This window comes from Tasmannia lanceolata, unplaced genomic scaffold (genome assembly GCF_043159265.1).
Source record: "Tasmannia lanceolata isolate RefF3 unplaced genomic scaffold, GAP_Taslan_0.1 ptg000004l, whole genome shotgun sequence".
In the NCBI taxonomy this organism is placed as follows: Eukaryota; Viridiplantae; Streptophyta; class Magnoliopsida; order Canellales; family Winteraceae; genus Tasmannia; species Tasmannia lanceolata.
In genome coordinates, this window is record NW_027518681.1 from 11,192,257 (window position 1) to 11,213,515 (window position 21,259).

The 21,259-nt window shown below is 38.9% G+C and overlaps 2 protein-coding genes and 1 pseudogene across 2 annotated transcripts; 2 read left to right on the forward strand and 1 right to left on the reverse strand.

The window, feature by feature from the left end:
* The first annotated feature begins 9,480 nt into the window (after positions 1 to 9,480).
* LOC143875644 (salicylic acid-binding protein 2-like) lies at positions 9,481 to 12,016 on the forward strand. The gene is made up of 3 exons (XM_077377252.1): positions 9,481 to 9,944; positions 10,481 to 10,624; positions 11,780 to 12,016. The coding sequence occupies exons 1-3, from the start codon at positions 9,483 to 9,485 to the stop codon at positions 12,014 to 12,016; spliced, it is 843 nt and encodes a 280-aa protein (XP_077233367.1). The 5' UTR covers positions 9,481 to 9,482.
* Positions 12,017 to 12,861: 845 nt separating this feature from the next.
* LOC143875457 (protein LATERAL BRANCHING OXIDOREDUCTASE 1-like) lies at positions 12,862 to 16,026 on the reverse strand. Its single transcript, XM_077377004.1, has 3 exons — positions 15,520 to 16,026; positions 14,143 to 14,470; positions 12,862 to 13,317 (listed from the first exon to the last, which is right to left on the reverse strand). The coding sequence occupies exons 1-3, from the start codon at positions 15,990 to 15,992 to the stop codon at positions 13,063 to 13,065; spliced, it is 1,056 nt and encodes a 351-aa protein (XP_077233119.1). The 5' UTR covers positions 15,993 to 16,026; the 3' UTR covers positions 12,862 to 13,062.
* Positions 16,027 to 17,962: 1,936 nt separating this feature from the next.
* Positions 17,963 to 19,989, forward strand: LOC143875645 (polyneuridine aldehyde esterase pseudogene; annotated as a pseudogene).
* The last annotated feature ends 1,270 nt before the right edge of the window (positions 19,990 to 21,259 follow it).

The window sequence follows — 21,259 nt, forward strand, 5'->3', positions numbered from 1 at the left end:
CTCATTCCTTTTTATTTAAATAAATTGTTAATAGGAAGAAGGAGATCAGATGACTACTCTATTCGATATTATCGACATGGGTACTGTCTAATCTCAAGGCGGGATTAGAAATATTATCATGTGTATATGATATCAGATGATTACTTTGGCATCATCTGATTTCATTGGAGTCCCCGTATTGGGGTTTGTGGTTGGTTTTGAAGTGTTTTGATATTATTTTTTTACTTTATTAGGCTATCCAGCGGCTGGTCTGGACTAATTAATGTTATTTATCATTTTATGATTGCTATTAGATTGTATATTCTTCTTTGCTTAGCACTTGATTTATTCTTAGAATAAAATTTGCGATTATCTGGTAGCTTTTTCTTCTCTTTTTGATAGACTAACACAGTCTTATAGATTTTGTTAAAATTCTTTGATATTAGAATTCCCTCTCGTTGAAAGGGCGATGAAGGCGCTAGCCCAAGCCCATCTCTAGGGAACTTGCACAGTCCCAATAGCATTCTATTTTCTCAAAAGACTTGCCTAGTCTTTTAGATCCAAATCTTTGGAGACAGGCATTGTCTCATTAATGAATCAACCTGAGTTAACCTCTAGAAGACTACCTCTAGTCTCATAGGTCTTAAACCCTCCTTTTTGTGCGTCGTTTGGTTTTGGAAGAACGCCCTACCCGGCTTGGCAACATACCCCTTACCCTTATGGGTATTGGGTTGCACATTTGTTGCACCCTAGGGCTAGGTAGCTGTCCGGCCCGGCTGGGTGTTTTACCTTTGCCAAATATGCACAAGGTCTCTTTTTCCTTGTTAGTATTTTTCTCTATCCTACCTCTGTGTCTAAGAGACTTCCTAGTCTCATTTTCTTGCTAAACCTCCTCTTTGTGCATCATTTGGTTTTGGGAGAACATCCTACTCGGCTTGGCAACATACCCCTTACTCTTATGGGTATTGGGTTGCACATTTGTTGCACCCTAGGGCTAGGTAGCTGTCCGGCCCGGCTGGATGTTTTACCTTTGCTAAATATGCGCCAGGTCTCTTTTTCCTTGTTACTTGTGAGTTTTATCTTAGCTTGATAGTCTCACTAGCACCCTTCTTTATCTCTTTTTCTTTTAGGAGACAGGCTTTGTCTCATAAGCACCTCCTTCTTAGAATCCTATTTTCAGAGTCAGTCCTTAGCCTAGGAGTCTGTCCTTAGCTAGAGAGTCTGTTTTTCTTTCAGGAGTCAGTCCTATCATCATAGGGGTTAGGATTTTATCCAACCTCTCATCAAATCTTGTGTTTTTTTCTATCCGCTCTTGTAAGGTATAGGATGCTGTCCAACCCCTGCAGAGTTGTTATTCTGTTCATTTCCCTCCGCAAAGCATAGGATGCTGTCCAACCTTTGCGGGATATCAGGAGTCTGTCTTCCCCTTATGATGATAGGATTTGTCCCCTTTGAGTCAAAAATACTTAAAAACAACAAAAACATCTAAAAAACCAAAAATCTCAAAAAAATCTTGAGTCATTAGGAGTAGTTAGGAAATCTATTTCGAACTACGTCGGCTTGATCCTCTTCCACGAGGTACGTAGTGCAGCTTGGGATCCACATCCCAAGTCCAGCCAAACCTTTAAAAATAAACATTTCAAGTTCTCAAAAAAATACAAAAAATCTTTAAAAACCCTTTTCAAAAAATCTTCCCCTAGAGTTAAGACTCTGTCCTAGATATTTAGGGTGTTTTAGAGTTAGGAGTCGGTCTTGATTTGTATTGATGTGGTGTGTCCTGTCGTGTGAGTGTCCCTAGAGTTAGGAGGCCTCGAGTCGATCGGTTAGACACTTAGTCGAACCGATGGCTAGACTAGGAAGCATATAGTCAGCCCCTGGTTTTCTTTAGGTTGCACAGCCTAGATACACATAGGATGTAGGGCCCACCTGCATTAGCTTAAGGCTAAACAACCTGCATTAGTTAGGGCATATAGAGAGTCCTAAAAATCATAATTCACTTGAACTTAAGCAAATTGTGGAAAAAGCTTTAAAAATCAGTCGAGTCTAGTGGAATCGAGTCTAGGATAGCGGTTCTAGATGGTTAGGCATCGTAGTTTAGAATAGGGCATCGAACTACGTTGACTCCGATTCTTCCCGAGGCTGGGATACGTAGAGCAGCTAAGATGGACGGCTATCTTGGTCCGAGTCAAGTCCTGCATTAGAGTTAGGATTTGTTTTTCCTGTTATATATATATAGTTTATTTGTATTATGTGTTTTGTTATGTTTTCTTATTTTTATGTACAGATCCTATACCTTTGGTTGTAACATGCATGTGTTTGCACACCAGAACTTAGACACCAGTTAGGTTTGACATTCATAACCTAGCTACTTAGGCGACACTTTTATTTCTTTTATGTGTGTTTATTAATCATCTCCGAGACATGCATGATTAGATAGACGTCTTCTCGGAGATATTCGTTCCCATTTCATATGACTTTCGCTCAAAACTCTTCAAGATTAATAAGTAAAGGGCATAAGAGACCAGGTGCTTGCACTTGGGCGGATGAGGTGCTCTTTAGACCTTCCGAATTCGTAACCAGGCACGAACCCTATTTTATATCTCTGGTTATCCGTTGCAACATAGCATAGTATGGGATCCTTGGACCCTTTTCCTTGGATGGCGACTCTTATTTGTTTAAGGTACGCCTCGAATCTGGGCTAGTCCTTGAATCGAGAGGTATCTCACCTTTTATATCGCCACTCATACTGTGAGAGGCATTTCTTCTTTCGAGAGTTCCTTGGTAGAGCTCTCCATTCACGTGGATGATCCATAGAGACTGTTCGCACGTGGGGGCACGTCCCTCACCGCTGCGCCTCTCTCGGATCGGGGTCCACAGTCCTATATGTCTGGACTTACCATTATAAACATGATTATATGCCCTTGATAGTGTGGCCTGACTATCACAATAGACATAAATCGATGGCATTGGTTTAGACCATAACGGAATTTCCAATAACAAATTCCGAAGCCATTCCGCCTCTTTACAGCATGCTGCCAGAGCTATAAACTCTGCTTCCATAGTTGAAGTTGTTATGCATGTCTGTTTCTTAGAGGCCCAGGAGACTGCTCCCCCACCAAGGGTGAAAATCCACCCACTGGTTGATAAATGGTCTATACGCTCAGTTATCCAACTAGCATCAGTGTATCCTTCTATTACAGTTGGATACCCACTATAACATAAACCATAGTCTATAGTTTTCTTTAAATATTTTAAAACTCTATAGACTGCATTTCAATGAGAATAACTAGGATTACTGGTAAACCTACTAAGTTTACCTACAGCAAATGCTATGTCTGGCCTAGTACAAGTCATAGCATACATAAGACTACCAATTACACTAGCATACCCTAGTTGAGAAATAGTCCTGCTAGTATTAAGATACAACTTTATATTTGGGTCAAAAGGTGTTGAAATGAGTGAACATTCAAAATGGTTAAACTTTTTGAGAACTTTCTCAATATAATGTGATTGTGTTAGAATAAGACCATTATCCTGTCTTATGATTCTAATACCCAAAATCACATCAGCTTCACCCATATCTTTCATATCAAAGTTTTGAGAAAGAAATAATTTAGTACTTTGAATGCTTTCAATATCAGTACTAAAAATTAACATGTCATCAACATATAAACAAATAACAACACCTTTGCCACCCTTAAATTTACTGTATATACATTTATCTGACTGATGAATCTTTTAACCATTTGACACTAAGACTTTATCAAATCTTTCATGCCATTGTTTAGGGGCTTGCTTAAGCCCATACAAAGATTTGATAAGCTTACATACTTTATGCTCTTGCCCTGACAGAATAAATTCCTCAGGTTGTTCCATATACACTTCTTCATCAAGTTTACCATTTAAGAATGCAGTTTTAACATCCATCTGGTGAATGTGAAGTTTGTATATGGAAGCAAGGGCAATCAACACTCTAATGGTAGAAATCTTAGCAACAGGTGCATATGTGTCAAAGTAATCAATACCGGATTTTTGAGTAAACCCTTTGGCAACTAACCTTGCCTTAAGCTTTTCTATGGTCCCATCTACTTTGATCTTCTTCTTGAAGATCCATTTACATCCTATAGGTTTAGACCCAGGTGGTAGATCAACCAAAATCCAAGTTTTATTACCCATGATAGAATCCATTTCGTCATTAATTGCTTCTTTCCAAAAGGCAGTATCTTGTGACTTTATGGCTTCTCCATAGGTTTGAGGGTCACTTTCTATGCTTAAGTTTAACAAGACAGAACCTTGGAGTTTTTCTCTTGTCCCTTCTACCAGGTAGGTTACAAAGTCAGGGCAAAAACTCCTATCCCTTTTATCTCTTGAACTTCTTCTTATTTTACTAGGTTGTACACTAGGTTCACCAACTTCTGTTTGTGATTCTAAAGGATGATCTACAGAAGTTGTAGGTTCAATTTCTTTAGGAATTGAAGTGAACCTATTTTCATAGAAAAAGGCATCTCTAGACTCAATTATGGTATTGATATCTATGAAATCATTAGGTTCTATAACTAAGAACCTATAGGCCTTACTGTGACTAGCATATCCCAAAAAGATACACTCAATACCCTTTTCACCTAATTTCCTTAACTTAGGTTTAGGGACTTTACCTATAGATCTACAACCCCAAACTTTAAGGTAACTTAAGTTTGGTTTTCTTTTCTTCCACAATTCATAAGGGGTTATATTAGATTTCTTACTAGGTACCCTATTTAAAATGTGACAAGCCGTAAGTAAGGCTTCACCCCAAAAACTCTTATTTAAACCAGAATTAACAAGCATAGCATTAATCATTTCAGTAAGTGTCATATTCTTCCTTTCCGCTACACCATTTTGTTGTGGTGTATAAAGGGCAGAAGTTTCATGGACTATGCCTACTGATTCACATAAATGAGGAAAGTGATATTCACCACCTCTATCTGATCTGAGACATTTAATGCTTGTTGTACATTGGTTTTCGACTTCAGTTTTATAAATCTTAAATTTTTCTAAAACCTCATCTTTATGACTAAGTAGATAAACATAACAGTACTTAGAATAATCATCAATAAATGTAACAAAGTACTTTTTACCTCCCTTTGTGGGAACACTATGTATGTCACATACATCACTATGAATTAAATCTAACAAGTTAGAAGTTCTATCTACTTTAGGAAATGACTTAGTGATTATCTTGGTTTGCATGCATGTTTTACATCTATCTACTAAGTCATTTTCATATTTAGGAATTAAGGTTAACTTTACCATATCATTCATTTTCCTAGTATTTACATGTCCTAAACGATTATGCCATAAAGATAAAGAAGAATTCAAAACATAAGCAAAGACATTCACTTTATTGATATTAAGTTTGAACATCCCTTCATACATATATCCCTTCCCAACAAAAGTACCCCCCTTAGAAAGAATGAACTTGTCAGATTCAAATACAAGTTTGAAGCCATTCTTGTTGAGAATGCTTCCAGACACTAAGTTCTTTCTAACTTCTGGTACATGGTAGACATCGGTTAGAGTGAGTCGCTTGCCGGATGTGAACTTAAGTTCCACCTTGCCCTTCCCTTTGACTTCTGCTGTCGACGAATTTCCCATGCATAACACGCTTCCATCTTCAACTGTTTCATAAGTTGAAAACAGGTTCCTGTCTTTACAGACATCCATCGTCCCACCAGAGTCAATCCACCAATCATTGCCATCTTCAAGCATATTTGCCTCTGAAATCATGGCGACAAACTTTTCTTTGTCTGTTGGTGCACCCGACTTCTTATCCTTAAGAAGTCGGCACTCACTCTTGTAATGGCCTGGTTTGCCATAGTTGAAACAAGCACCCTTTCTTTTCTTATTCTTATTAGTCTTCTTTTCAGGGTGTTTGTTTCTCTTCCAATTGCCTTTTCCTTGTTGGTTTGAATTCTTGACATTTTCCACCAAATGGATCTTAGAGGATACAGTTTCATTTTCTTTCTTGTCTCTGATTCTTAACTCTTCCTCAATCCTGAGGCATTGAGCCAAGTCTTCAATAGACATTTCCTCTTTCTTGTGTTTTAGACTTTTTCTAAAGTCTTTCCAAGTTGGTGGAAGTTTGTCAATAATTGAAGGGACAATGAAGGAATCATCAAGAAGGATGCCTTGCAAATGAATTTGGCTAATTACATGTTGTATTTCATGTAATTGATCAATAACAGACTTATCATCTACCATTTAAAAATTTAAAAATTGACTCACAGTGAATTTCTTGCTACTGGCATCTTCCGCCAAGTATTTGGCTTCAAGTGCATTCCAGATTTCACTTGCTGATCCCATGCCTTGATATATGTCAAATAGTGTATCTGACATAGCATTTAGGATGTGCCCTTTGCAAATGTAGTCATCATGTTCCCACTTCATCCTTGCACGAGCCTCCGCCAAAGTTTCATTTTCATTTGCTGACGGCTTTGGAGTAGTGAGAACCCAGACCACTTTGAGTGATGTCAAAATGAAGTGCAACTTCTTCTGCCAGTGCTTGAAATTTCCTTTGTCGAAACGTTCAAGTTTGACAAAGTCTTGGGTCATTTGACGAACCGAATAAAGTGCCATAGAAACAACAGTAGAAAATCTTGTCTTAAGATTGTTGGAAAATATGAGGGTTTTGTTGTTGATAGAAAACAGAAACTTGTTGCTTCAAGGCGTGATATCACTTTCCTTAAGACAAGATTCGCCTCCACTAGTAGTGTGCGAAGGGGATCCACGAATTGCCTCCAAGATACAATGAAGCCTAGTAGGGAAGCCCTACTAATGTTTGATGACGCGTAGCACTAGCGTAATCAAACCCGAAATGCCCTTCCGAAATTTGAAGCCTTAGAGAAATTTTTAGATAATGTTTCTGCAGAAAAACAGTATCTAGAACAGTAAACAAAAGAAAAACAGTATGTAGAAATACTTGGGGATTTTTGTAGGAGTGTAGAAGAGTGTAAAGTCTGTCAGAATTGCTAATTCGATTTCTATGTTGAAATGACTTAATTCTGCACATTTTGTAGACCACCTGGTGTCTTTTCAGTGTGAAAAACGCCTCTACAGGGAACCTTTCCAGAATGTTTGAAATCTGACGGTTAGATCGCACCCATTGATATTGAACGGTCCTGATCGATCCTAGATGTGACTGTGGTTTGAGTAAAACCTCTCTCCAACCCAGTCATCGTTAGATCAACCATCTATGGTATGGATCGCACCCCTTTGGCGCTTGACCGTTGGGGGAAGGGACACAACCCATTTGATCACACCCTTTGACCGTTGGAGTTATGGGTCCGTTGGGCCAACCGTTAGGCCCGAACCGAAGCCCAACCCAACCGGTCGGCTTGATGGGCCTACGAACCATTTGACCCACCCATCCAACCGGTCCACCTTCATCTTGATCCAACGGTGCAAATCAAATCTGGAAAAATTAAAGGCTCCAATCGCTCCTCGCGACGTTGCGTACGTGCGAAGTGCAAAGTGCGCCTAAAAAAGCGCCACTATGCGCCCTATAGCCCATTGCCCACGCCGCACGCGCGCGTGCGCGTGTGCGAACGGTGCGTTGCACCGTCCCGCGGGTCCAACCATGGGTTCAACCCAATGTGCAATCAAACAAGTAATAGAAAAGTGTAGTGCTTTATAAGCCCTTCTCTTTCTTTTCTCTCATCCGGTACGAGACTATCTTTTCAACTACACTTCTACATCCTTTTGTAAAAGCAAAGATTTCCAAGAAAACATTTTCTTTTTCCCAAACGCTTTTTATAAAACATTTTCCAAAACACTAATACATGATTTTGAAATTCCAAAATCACTAACAACAACCAGTGTAAAATGAAATACATGATGGGCCCTCTTTTGTTATAATAGTTCAAACTACGGGTGCAACTCAGGTCGGGTTTTGAAGAACCCTACCCTACCTGAGAAATTCTCGGGTCGGTTCGGGTTTTTCCCCGGAAAACCCACGATTCCCAAACCCGGCCCTACCCATGATAATTGTCGGGTCGGGTCGGGTCAGGTTCTTTCACGTTGACGAGTTGTAGAAAAAAAAACAAATCGTCACACCAAAAATCTCTAAATTTATGTAATCAAGTGTATAAATTTAAGAAGGAAACTATATTTCCACATCACAAACATGATCACCTCAATGAAAACAATTATATCAATATTAAAAAATAATTTGCTTTGTTATTCAAGAGATAATTAAAAATGTCATAGTACACCTAAATAAGTCGGGTTGGGTTTCGGGTTTAGGGTGTTTTTTCTTTAGACCCGACCCTACCCGAGACCCACGATTTCTAAACCCGACCCTTGCTAAGTTGCACCCCTAGTTCAAACAACCACTAAAATGTTCACGTGCATCTCAACTCAACTCAACTAAGCCTTTGTCCCAAACTAGGCCTTAGTCCTACTATGATGTTCACGTGCATACTAAAGCAAATTCATTCTTATCATTTTGGGTATTCTCTACATAAAAAAAAATCCTTAATATGATGTTAGGCACATTGCACAATGTCATTGTCTATCTAAAATCAATTAGCTTCATAGGAATTATATGTTTTTTTTTTTCACCATGTCCCATAGATCACATCCTTGAAGATAATTCTATGCAAGGCTTTTAATACTGATAATTTTTTTTTTTAAATATTGATAATTTGTATCATTCAGCTTTTCAATCCAGTCGACTTGGTGAAAGCAATGTCCTTGATCGAGATAACTAACTAATGACAAGCTTGAAGTTGGATCTTGGATCTACAACTTCTACATATGTTCTCTCCGAGGGCATGTGTGATCAATCTCATCCTTGTAGTTTACTTGCTTCAATCACTAGCGATCATAATACTAATCCCTGAACGGTCACTCTTTGATACCACTTGTAGAAGAAAACCACTGCAACACAAGAAGAACGAAAACTAAATGCAACATAAGAACGAAAACTAAACTAAGGACAGGAAAGAACAGACCCTCTCTTCAATATTATTTTTTTCGTCAATACAATTTGTTTTAATTTTTCATCCTTATTACACATAAATAGTACCCTATTCTAACTTAGAAACAACCACTACATCTCCTCTTGAAAACAAAATTAATTAACACATGCAAAACTTGCCACTCCTCTAGAAAACAAAAATCACACAAAATTTGCTACTGAATAACAAAACGACTAGAACTCTTACTTTTATGCAGGTTAACCTAATCAACTCAATCCCATCGGCCCCACATCTATAAAATTCAAAAGCATGGTTTCATAAATTTTTTAACGCTGTTCATTTTCTCTAACCTTATATAGTTTTATATTTAAAAAAGCCCCAAAAAGCAAAATTGGGAATCAATTCTCTATGACCTAATCACATACCTTGAACAATATATATTTCAATGATAGTCCCTATGGTACATATTGGACAGACCCCTATTACCTTTTCGAAGTCTATAAAAGAGAAAAAGGGAGTGCATAGAAAGAACAAGGAAGCAATAGAATGGAAGAGAATAGGGAGACAATGGAGGAGGTGAGCATGGAGGATTTTGTTAACCACAATGTTCTAGTACATGGTGCACCACATGAGACTTGGGAGAATTCTGATAAGAAGAAGCACTTTGTTCTAGTACATGGTGCTGGACATGGATCTTGGGGGTGGTATAAGGTAGCTACAATGCTGGAATCAGCTGGCTATCAGGTAACGAAAGTCGACATGGCCGCTTCGGGCATCAATATGACCCAATTCTCCGAGGTTAAGACATTCGCAGACTACACGGCACCATTGTTGGTACTCATGGCTTCTCTCCATTCTGAGGATAAGGTTATCCTTGTTGGCCAAAGCTTTGGAGGAATGAATATAGCTCTAGCCATGGATAGGTTCCCAGAGAAGGTGTTATGCGGCGTCTTTGTCAATGCATTCATGCCAGATTGCACTAACCAGCCTTCTTATGTCTTGACTGAGGTACAACTCCAATACATTGTGTTTACATATGGAATTTCCCTAGAAAGCTGTGAAGATTTTCAGTTTTGGAAAAGAAATTTCTATTGAGAATGAGTTTACTGAAAGCTGGACTTCATTCTCGAAGGAAAAAAATGTCAAGAAAATTTTTCTCAGCATCCAAACAGCTCCTTAAGTTTTGGTGCCAACAATTACTTGTAATAAATTCTGTAGTTGTTTTTTGCAAGTTATAAGGGATTTGCTAGGCAATTTCGCGGAAATGTACTAGGGCCATGTTTTGCTACCAAGCAATTTTTGAATGCAGTACTCTCTCTTGGTGCCAACAATTACTTGTAATAAATTCTGTAGTTGTTTTTTGCAAGTTATAAGGGATTTGCTAGGCAATTTCGCGGAAATGTACTAGGGCCATGTTTTGCTACCAAGCAATTTTTGAATGCAGTACTCTCTCTCTCTCTCTCTCATATTTCTGATCTTTTCATTAGTTTTATTGAGAGACTTTCATTTAACAAGAACTCCCTTTTTGTTTCATGAATAAAAAGTCTGGGAAGTGGTTCCCTCCACCCGACTTTTACATGGACAGTGAATTCAAATTTGATGATGGACCCACCAAACCTCCTAATTCCATAGAATTTGGCGCCGAATTCTTGAAAGCAAAGCTCTATCAACACTCCCCTTTGGAGACCGTTTATTTATTGCACTCATGTCATACATACATACAAATACGAAAATGAATTGTGCAATTACACTATGCTAAAATTATTAGAGTTTCAAAAAGACCTTTACAACTTGTTTTCACGATATGATATCATCTTCGCAGCCCAAGAACCATTAGATCACCCCTTCCATTCTCGGATGACGGAGGGTATTTGCATTTTCTTTCTTTGTGTTCTCCCTCTTAGAATATATAGCATATCCATTGAGACCTGACCATTGGATCATGAGGGTATCGGATAGGCAGCTAAATTAACTAGATTAGGAGTAACTATGAAAATCCAAGCAAAATCAGTGGAAATCTTCTTTCTTTTACAACTAGCCCTAATTTAGTTTAGCTGCCTAATCTGATATCCTCATGATCCAATGGTCAGATCTTAATGTATATGATATACTCAACGCTCCCCACCCACACCCTCAAGGCCTATATATATATGTGGCATTACTCTGTTTTGTTACTCAGTTTTTTCAAATGGGAAAGATTTATTACAAGAGGGCAAAGCTTGGGGACCGAGATGGTCAAATTACAAACCAAAATAGAAGAAAAGTAAAAGTAAAACCAACATGGAGGAGGAAGAAAAAAAAATCTCCAAATTTAGCCTATGGACTATAATATGGGAGAGCTTGTTGTCCATATTTTGCCAAATTCCTAACATGCTCACCGATCACAAAGGGATCCTCTATATATCCAATCCAAAATCTCTTTAATCACGTCCGTAAATTTTCACAAAAGGTGATCTCCAATATGCTCATCCTTCCTCATTATAGTTATGCTTCAGATTCAATATCACGTACAAATTCAATCCTATACCCTTTAGAAACTGTTGTAATAGAAGGATAGGATTGTGATTGTATATAAGGTTTAGGTTGTAGTCCCTTTTACTTCGTTATATTTTCCTAAAATGATCTCTCTTTGGATTGGCTCCACCTGTTGATAGAGTCCCGCAAGATCAATGGTCCTGATCCACCATACCCCTTTGTCAAATGACAATCCAAATGATGGTCACCAGAAGCAAGTCTCTCTAAACATATTTATGTGTGCACATTCATTTTTCTGCTATATATTTTAAAGGAGTTGTTTTTAAGATGGCTAACAATTTTCGTGCATTTTTTTGGGTCACTAACAGGATTATATTTTGGCCTTAATGCTGGTGAGGATTACATCATTTTTTGAAGAAGATTTACTGACTGTAGCAAAATTTTCGGAAGAAAGATATGGATCTATCCCTCGCGTTTATATCTCTGGTACTGAAGATGAAGCGATTCCACCGGAATTTCAGAGCTGGATGATGAGAAATTTTTCAGTGAAAGAGCATGAAAAGCTATATGAGTCTCTTGTAGGGATTGCCCAGAAATACTCGTGAGTCTCTGTTTTCTACTACTACTACTACTACTACTACAGTTCTACTACTGCGGTTTCTACTAGTGTTGCTACTGTTGTCGGAATAATAATCAATAGAGCCTCAATGTTCTCTTTGAAATTAATAAAAGAGTCTTTTGCAAAACATATTCTCTAGTTTAGCATATTTGTTAAAGTAGAAGTTTAATTGTTTGCATTTATATATTCATCTTGCAATGTACATTTTATGTCAAATTCCTAAGATTGTTGCACCTCCTGACTAAGTGTGTTGCCTGTATGTCAGCCTTTCACTTTTCTGTAAAGGGCTGAGATAAAAAAAACTTGTTTTTCAGTTGGACTAATCTCAGCCCTTAACAAAATAAAGAAGTGAAAGGAGAGAGGCAAATTTGGGACTACACACTTAATAGAGGAGGTGAAACAACATCCAAATACCTTGGATACACACAGCTGAGCCCCCATTAAAATCTTTCTGGGTTTTGCTCTCCCAGAAAATTAGTTCACATTCTAAAATAAAGATCGATTAGAAAGACGATCTAAGCAAAAATGACCATCACTCGTATGCGTGACACTTTTTTTGCTCGGATGGGTCATCACTAGGCATCAGAGGGGACCAATTTCTATATCGAACAAAGATCACATTTGCAAGATTGAGGCGAGCAAAGAATCAACATAATTAAGACATCATAAAGGATGTCATATGTTAAATTCCTCAAGATTGAGCCCAAATAATAAACGTTTAGCTGTAAGAAGAATGATAATTGGAAAATTTCCCTATGGCTTTGGCGTGGTAGGCGTGTTTGTATTTTATAGATTAATAATTGGTTGTGGCAAGAAGGTAGCCAAAGTGGATTAAGGAAAAACGGAAAAACAACCGTATAAGGAGACGTATATATTCAACTGACAAGTAGCATTTTTAGTAGCTTAAATCCATGTGGCCAAAGGCATTTCCATCTCATTAACCATACTATGCCTACAAAGCTTATTATTATGTATTGGCAAAAGACATACACCACATGCTAACTAGAATAACACATGAGATGTTTATTGGCGTTATATCTTGAAGTGAGATATCTGAAGATTTTCAACACCCAGATTCTTGAAATTGCTGTTCCTCCTTGACTTAAAGAACTCTCCCCAGTTATATTCTCTGTATTTGGGGGGAGTCTGCTCGTCTACAAGCTCCTCCAGAGGCTTCACCATAAGGTAGTCTGCAGGGTTAAAGAAAAAAGGGATAGAGAACCTCTCTCTTTCTGAGTTTACCACCACTCTGTGTTCTGGGCTCTCATACTTATCATTGCTCCAAACCTGAAATAAGCCCAATTAAGAATCTAACTGCTTCTTTGGATTCCAAGAAAATCAGTCCTTATCAATTTAATCCTCTATTTGAAAATGGAAATTGCCTTGGAAGTCATTAACTATACAATTTCTATTACAAGTTATATGATGTATTTGCATATTTTTCCAAGGAAAAATTTAAGCACACAAAACTAGAAGTGGGCTGCTGGTTCAATGATGGAGTTGCCACAAGCCCACAGTATCAATGATCCTGCCCACAAGACCCATGTAATTACAGTTACTCTTAGGGTGCTTTTGGACTGCAGAAAATCAGGCACTAGAATTGGCATCCTAATCTGATTCTGACTTTTAGTTCAAAATATGAAGAACTACCAGAATTGACACCAGGGAGGAATTAGTGGAGGAAAAATGTTGAATCAGTTTCCTACCCAAGAGGTGGTATTCGGTCGGAATGAAACTTTTATCGAAATTTTTTCTAATTAAATTTAGGGTAATGATATCAGCCCTGTTTTAATAATTGCACAAACACTGTCTTTTCATTTTCAATCGGCTTTGTTAGAGCTTTTTGGTAACTGTACGTAATAGCCTTTGATAGCTCTTTAAATAATACGATACAAGAGTTAGTGCAATTATTAAAAACATGGTTCTGCACATATCATTTCCCAAATTTATTTATTTTGAATAATATCATTTCCTAAATTTATTATTTTGATTTTTTTTCCATTTTGTTTACTGAGAAATTGGAATAGGAATCAAAAGAAAATGCGGATTCCGATTCATGATATTAAGAATCCAAACGCATATAAAAGCATTCTTCACATAAGCTGATAGTACCTGAATAATGGTACCAACATTGATAATGTAAGCATCAGGGATGGGTTTGACCCTGATCCACTCCCCATCAGTCTTTCGCTTTACCTCGAGACCACCAACATCATCCTGAGCAAGAACAGTTAGAGCACCAGAGTCACTGTGGCGACCAAGGCCAAGAGCAAGGTGAGGTGAAGGGCAAGGAGGGTAGTGATTGAGGCGTATAAAACCGGTATTATCTTTGAATAAGTCATTCAACCGTTTCTCTGGTAATCCCAAGCTCAGTGAAATAAGCTCCACCAACTTAAACGCTAACTTCTCTACTTCTCGGGCGTATTCACTACATGCTTGTCTAACAAAAGCAAAATCATCATGTTAGGGATACATTAGTCTGATAAATGATCGAATTGTGAAGATGCAAATGATCAATGTTGATGACACAACCATGTTTTGAGGCAATTTCATTCAAAATAAGCATTTTTTAAAGGGATTTTCGAGGCAATATATTTCAGCAGATTTTGTCTCATTCATGAAACCATCCGACGGAATGTCTATTGTGATATACGCTAGCAAAATCCCTTAATTTAGCTTAGGTGGATGTTCTCTCCTTCGAAAGTGAGCCAAATAGTTTTTTTTTATTTAAAAAAACATCATAAAACAAGCGTCTTCAAAACACTTTTTCCACTCTTTTATATTTTTATAAAAAAACAACTCATATTTGCACTACCATGTTTTGATAACGAGCCGAACTCACCTTGTCCTTTGTATTTTAATTGGCTGCAGATCTTTTTGGCAAGCGAAATGTTATGGCACTATTGTATATTGATGATCGCACTCCTCACCTTATTAAAAGCACGGTATGGCCCGCACCTTAGGATGATCCAAACCGCCCATTAGATGGCCCACTAACACAGGGGCGTATAGTGGAAGATTAAACAACATTGATTACATGTAGGGAAATAAAGGTGCGGAAGCTAAAAGGGGGTGTGTAGAGAATCCTAAGGGTACTTCTTGGTTTAAAGTGGTTGGAGAATTAAGGTGGTTTCAATAGAGGTTAAGAGACAAGATCAGTTGGGTAAAGAGGGTGGTCGGATGGAAAATCATGGGGATGCAAGAGACAATTAAGGAATGGTTTTATGAGGGAAGAAAACCCACTTTTAATAAAGTAAGGATTGCGATTATCAAAATACAGTATGCTTATACGATTCCCTGCAATTGTAAAAGCTCCTGAACGCTTAGTTAAATAATAAAAAGACAAGGTGAGTTAGGGCCATTATCAACACATGGTAGAACAAAACACGGCTAAAAGTGATTTTTATGACCAGTTACTCCAAAAGCTTAAGCTATAGGAGATGGCCCTACTTAATCTTTTATACTTCAACAATGGGGAGCTTCAATTACCTGAATTCAGGAGGGAATTCTGGCCATCGGTTTCTCAATACCTCTAACTCCTGGTTCTCAGTCTCATCCAAAGCCGGTATTACCGTCTCATCTTGGACAATAAAATCAAACACTTCTTTCCAGTCTCGAACATTCTTGGTATTCTCAGCATCATAATACCCTAAAGGGTTCACCATGTCTCTTCGGACCTTATGCTTCTCCTCTAATGCCAAGTGAAAGAACTTTTTTTGCGCAGTCTCGATTCTCCGCCGGAGTTCCGATGAAACCCCATGGTTTATCACTTGGAAGAAACCCCACTCTCTCAATGCAGCCTCTATATCGGCAATTAGGCCGGAGAGAGCTCGTGGGTCATCGGAATTCTCAGAGTTGAGGACGGAGAGATCTATTAGTGGGATTCCTCCGGCCTCTAGGATGGTGAGCTTGGGCCTGTGCTCTATGGGTTGGACAAAGGCAGTGTCTACTTCAAAACCCATCTCTTTCTTTCTCTCTCAGGGGTTGTGGCAGTAACAGATGAGGAGGTCTTATTTATGGGTAGAGAGGGGTTTTATGTACATTGAATCTGGACACTGAGTTATCCGGTTGAATGTCTAATGTTGTTTGGCTGTGCATTTCGTAACGACAAGGGGATTGAAAAACAAGAACACCTCGTTGGTTGATCTAAACCATTAATTTGATGATAAACCCTCTTCTCCATAAGATGATACTATCCCTCTGATGTATTCGATGACGACTCAGAAAGTTCAAAACGTCAAACATTTGGCCCGGAAATTTACAGTTTATATGCTTATTTTTTTTTGTAAGGATTCGCTAGTGACCACTGCAGTAGGCATTTCGCTAATGAGCTGTTGCATGTGAGAGCACCCACCTCAGATGAATTAAATGAATAAGACAAAATCTGAGCCTCTGTGGCTGCTCTCACATGCAACAGCCCATCTGCAAAAGGCGGTGAAGAACGAAAACTAAATGCAACATAAGAACGAAAACTAAACTAAGCACAGGAAAGAACTAGGGTTGCAACTCGGGTCGGGCGGGTCAGGTTTTTTTTCAGAAAACCCACGATTCCCAAACCCAGCCCTACCCATGATAAATCTCGGGTAGGGTCGGGTCGGGTCAGGTTTTTTCACATTGACGCAATTGTTTAAGGAAAATTCTTGTTTGGCAAGGCAACTCAACTCATAGAAGCAGAAATTACACTCACATTACACTTGAATCAAACAATGATGTAACTACACTCACATTACACTTGAATCAAACAATGCTGTAATCAATCAATGTTGTAATTACAATCAAACAATGCTGAATCAAACACTTGAATCAACTCAACTCATAGAAGCAGAGATTACACTCACATACAATAACAGTGGGTGCTTGGGTTTTCACTTTTAACTTTTAACTAACAATAGAAAAAATGTACATACTATAACTTATGTAACTCGGGTCGGGTCGGGTCCCTTCAAACCCGGCTCGACCCGAAACCCATGAAACCTGAACCCAACCCAGGCTATTTTCGAGTCGGGTCGATGCGGGTTGGCTAAAACCCGGTTCGAGTTGCAGCCCTAGAAAGAACCCTCTCTTCAATATTATTTTTTTCGTCAATACAATTTGTTTTTATTTTTCATCCTTATTACACATAAATAGTACCCTGTTCTAACTTAGAAACCACCACTACATCTCCTCTTGAAAACAAAATTAATTAGCACATGCAAAACTTGCCACTCCTCTAGAAAACAAAAATCACACAAAAATTGTGTTAGGAATTAACAATGCAGCAGAATAACGATGCAAAGATAAACGAAAGATTCACACACAGAACGCACAGATTTACGTGGTTCATCCAACCAGTTTGGTATGAGCTACGTCCACGGCAAAGCGACAAGCCAACGATTCCACTATTCTGAAGAAAAGATTACAAACCCTCACACCTCTCTATAGCGTCTCCTGATATCACATCCCTTTTATATGGCATTCAGAAACGCGTTACAATAAATAAAAAACCCTAATTCATGAAAATACAAAACTACCCCAGTATAAAATCGGGACCGCCGCAGTCAGGGCAAAGTGTACAATACTTTCTAGATTAGACTGAGATCAGGCTTCACCAATAACAAATTGCTACCGAATTACAAACCGACTAGAACTCTTACTTTTATGTAGGTTAACCTAATCAACTCAATCCCATCGGCCCCACATCTCTAAAATTCAAAAGCATGATTTCATAATTTTTTTTACGTTATTCAATTTCTCTAACCTTATATAGTTTTATATTTAAAAAAGCTCCAAAAAGAAAATTGGGAATCAATTCTCTATGACCTAATCACATACCTTGAACATTATATATTTCAATGATAGTACCTATGGTACATATTTGACAGAGCCCTATTACCTTTTCGAAGTTTATAAAAGAGAGAAAGGGAGTGCATAGAAAGAACAAGGAAGCAATAGAATGGAAGAGAATAGAGAGAAAATGGAGGAGGAGAGAATGGAGGATTTTGTTAACCACAATGTTCTAGTACGTGGTGCACCACATGGGACTTGGGAGAATTCTGATAAGAAGAAGCACTTTGTTCTAGTACATGGTGCTGGACAGGGAGCTTGGGGGTGGTATAAGGTATCCACAATGCTGGAATCAGCTGGCTATAAGGTCACGAAGGTCGACATGGCCGCTTCGGGCATAAATATGACCGAATTCTCCGAGGTTAAGACATTTGCGGACTACACGGCACCATTGTTGGTACTCATGGCTTCTCTCCATTATGAGAATATGGCTATCCTTGTTGGCCAAAGCTTTGGAGGAATAAATATAGCTCTAGCCATGGATGAGTTCCCAGAGAAGGTGTTATGCGGCGTCTTTGTCAATGCATTCATGCCGGATTGCACTAACCAGCCTTCTTATGTCTTGACTGTGGTACAACTCTAATACATTGTGTTTACGTATGGAATTTCCCTAGAAAGCTGTGAAAATTTTCAGTTTTGGAAAAGAAATTTCTATTGAGAATGAGTTTACTGAAAGCTGGACTTCATTTTCGATGGAAGAAAATGTCAAGAAAATTTTTCTCAGCATCCAAACAGCTCCTTAAGTTTTGGTGCCAACAATTACTTGTAATAAATTTTGTAGTTGTTTTTTGCAAGTTATAAGGGATTTGCTAGGCAATTTCGCGGTAATGTACTAGGGCCATGTTTTGCTACCATGAAATTTTTTTATGCAGTAACCACCCCACCCCACCCACGTCGCCCCCCCCCCCCCCCCCCCCCTCTTCTCTCATATTTCTGATATTTTCATTAGTTTTCTTGAGAGACTTTCATTTAACAAGAACTCCCTTTTTGTTTCATGAATCAAAAGTATGGGAAATGGTGCCCTCCACGGGACTTTTACATGGACAGTGAATTCAAACTTGATGATGGACCCACCAAGCCTCCTACTTCCATAGAAGTTGGGCCCGAATTCTTGAAAGCAAAGCTCTATCAACACTCCCCTTTGGAGGTAAGACCGTTTATTTATTGCAATCATGTCATACATCCATACAAACAAGAAAATGAATTAAATGTGCTAAAAATTACAGGAGTTTCCAAAAAGCCTTTTACACCTTGTCTTACAAAAGTGACCCAATCCAAAAGCTCTTTAATAAAATCCGTAAATTTTCACAAAATGTGATCCCTAATATGCCTAATTGCCTATCCCTCAAGATTATAGTTATACTTCAGATTCCATGTCACATACAATCCTGTGCCCCCTAGAAACTTTTGTACTAGAAGAATAGGATTGGGATTGTATATACGATCTAGGTTATAGACCTTTTTTACTTTGTAATATTTTCCTATAATGATATTTCTTTGGATTGGCTCCATCTGTTGATAGAGTCCCACTAGATCAATGGTCCTGATCCACCATACCCCCTTGTCAAATGACAATCCAAATGATGGTCACCCGAAGCAAGTCCCTCTATACATATTTATGTGTACACGTTTGTTTGTGATATGACTCAAGGCAAGGGTGAGGATAGTGCCACCTGGACAGCTGATGTGGCAATAAAACCCCCTGAAATGATACCCACACGCAAAAGCATGAGGCAAAGAAAAAGGCCTAGTGCGTTGGATGACTACACGTGATATAAAAAAAAAAAAAAAAAAAAGCATAACAGAATTGGTTAGCAAATATTCTTAAAAGGCAGAAGAGTTAGGGCAAAAGGGGAAGAAAAAACTTTATACTCTGTATTTTCCTTTTCTTGTTCTAGGAGGTTACTACCCTCGAAGTAGTCTATTGTTCTTACAAATTTCATGTATCTCCATTACCAGAGAATTGCAAGCTGCTTAGAAGATAGGAATTGAGTGAAATCGAGCTTTTATTTGTCACTTTTGTTGCTAGTTCTATCTAACCAGGTGGGATCTCACATCATTGGTGCTTTCATTGACCTTCCGCCATGGCAGAATGCACTCGATTCAGACAGCTCGATGAATCCGTCAAGCTCTTAAGCGAATGCTCGGTAGTTCACGGTCAGCGCCTGGACTCCCTTCAATCCCTAATCGCCGACCAACAAAAATCCATGTCCGAGCTGGTTCTTCGACTAATGGCGATGGATGGACGCTTAGAGCAAGCTCTTCGCCTCCCCTCCTCCCCTCAGTCACCGGAATCTGCGGGTTCTTTGCACTTTCTGCTCCCACATTAGATTTCTTGGCTCAGTTGTGTTTAGAGGTTACTACAAGTCCTGAACTCCAAGCTGTTTGCAACGGCCTAGCAACAGACCCCTCTAAGTATACGGGATACTCCCTCAAAAATGGGTTACTGTACTTCCAACAACGATTGGTAGTCGCTACTGAATCTTCCCTCTGTGAAGCATTCCTACAGGAGTTTCACTCCTCTCCGATGTCTTAAGAACATATAGGAGAGTAGCTGTGAACTTTTATTGGAAGGGAATGCGATCGCATGTAAAGCACTTTGTTGGTCAATGTCAGGTTTGCCAACAGATAATGTCCTTGAATACTTCACCTGCTGGGTTACTACAACCCCTCCCCATTCCAGAGCAGGTGTGGGAGGATATTGCTATGAATTTTATCACAGGGCTTCCAAATTCCTTTGGCAAAACTGCCATTATGGCAGTCATCGACAGGTTAACCAAATATGCTCACTTCTCCGCCTTGCCTATCGTGAGTGATAGAGACCCACTCTATGTTAGTAATTTTTGGAAAGAGTTGTTCAAGCTTCAGGGCACCACATTTGCAATGAGCAGTGCATATCACCCCCAAACGGACAGTCAATCTGAAGTGCTCAACCGGTGTCTAGAAATGTACTTGCGAAGTTTTCTGCTCGATGAACCCAAACAGTGGGTCAAGTATTTGCACTGGGCTGATTATTGGTACAATACTTCCTTCCACACTACAGCGGGTATGACTCCCTTCCAAGCCTTGTATGGAAGGCCACCTCCTACTCTTTCCAGGTACATTCCTGGCTCTTCTCTTGGCGAGGCTGTTGATCAAGAACTATACACCAGGGATGACATTTTACAAAAGCTTAATGCCAATCTCACTCAGGCACAAACACGAATGAAAAATCAAGCGGATAAAAATCGCGTTGATAAGCAATTTGAACCAGGCGATTGGGTCTTTGTTAAGCTTTTCAGCCTTATCGCCAGCAATCAGTGGCTTTACGAACCCATCAAAAGCTCGGACGACGATTTTTTGGCCCCTTCAAGGTGTTAGAAAGGATTGGTAACATTGCCTATAAGCTTGAATTACCTCCAGCAGC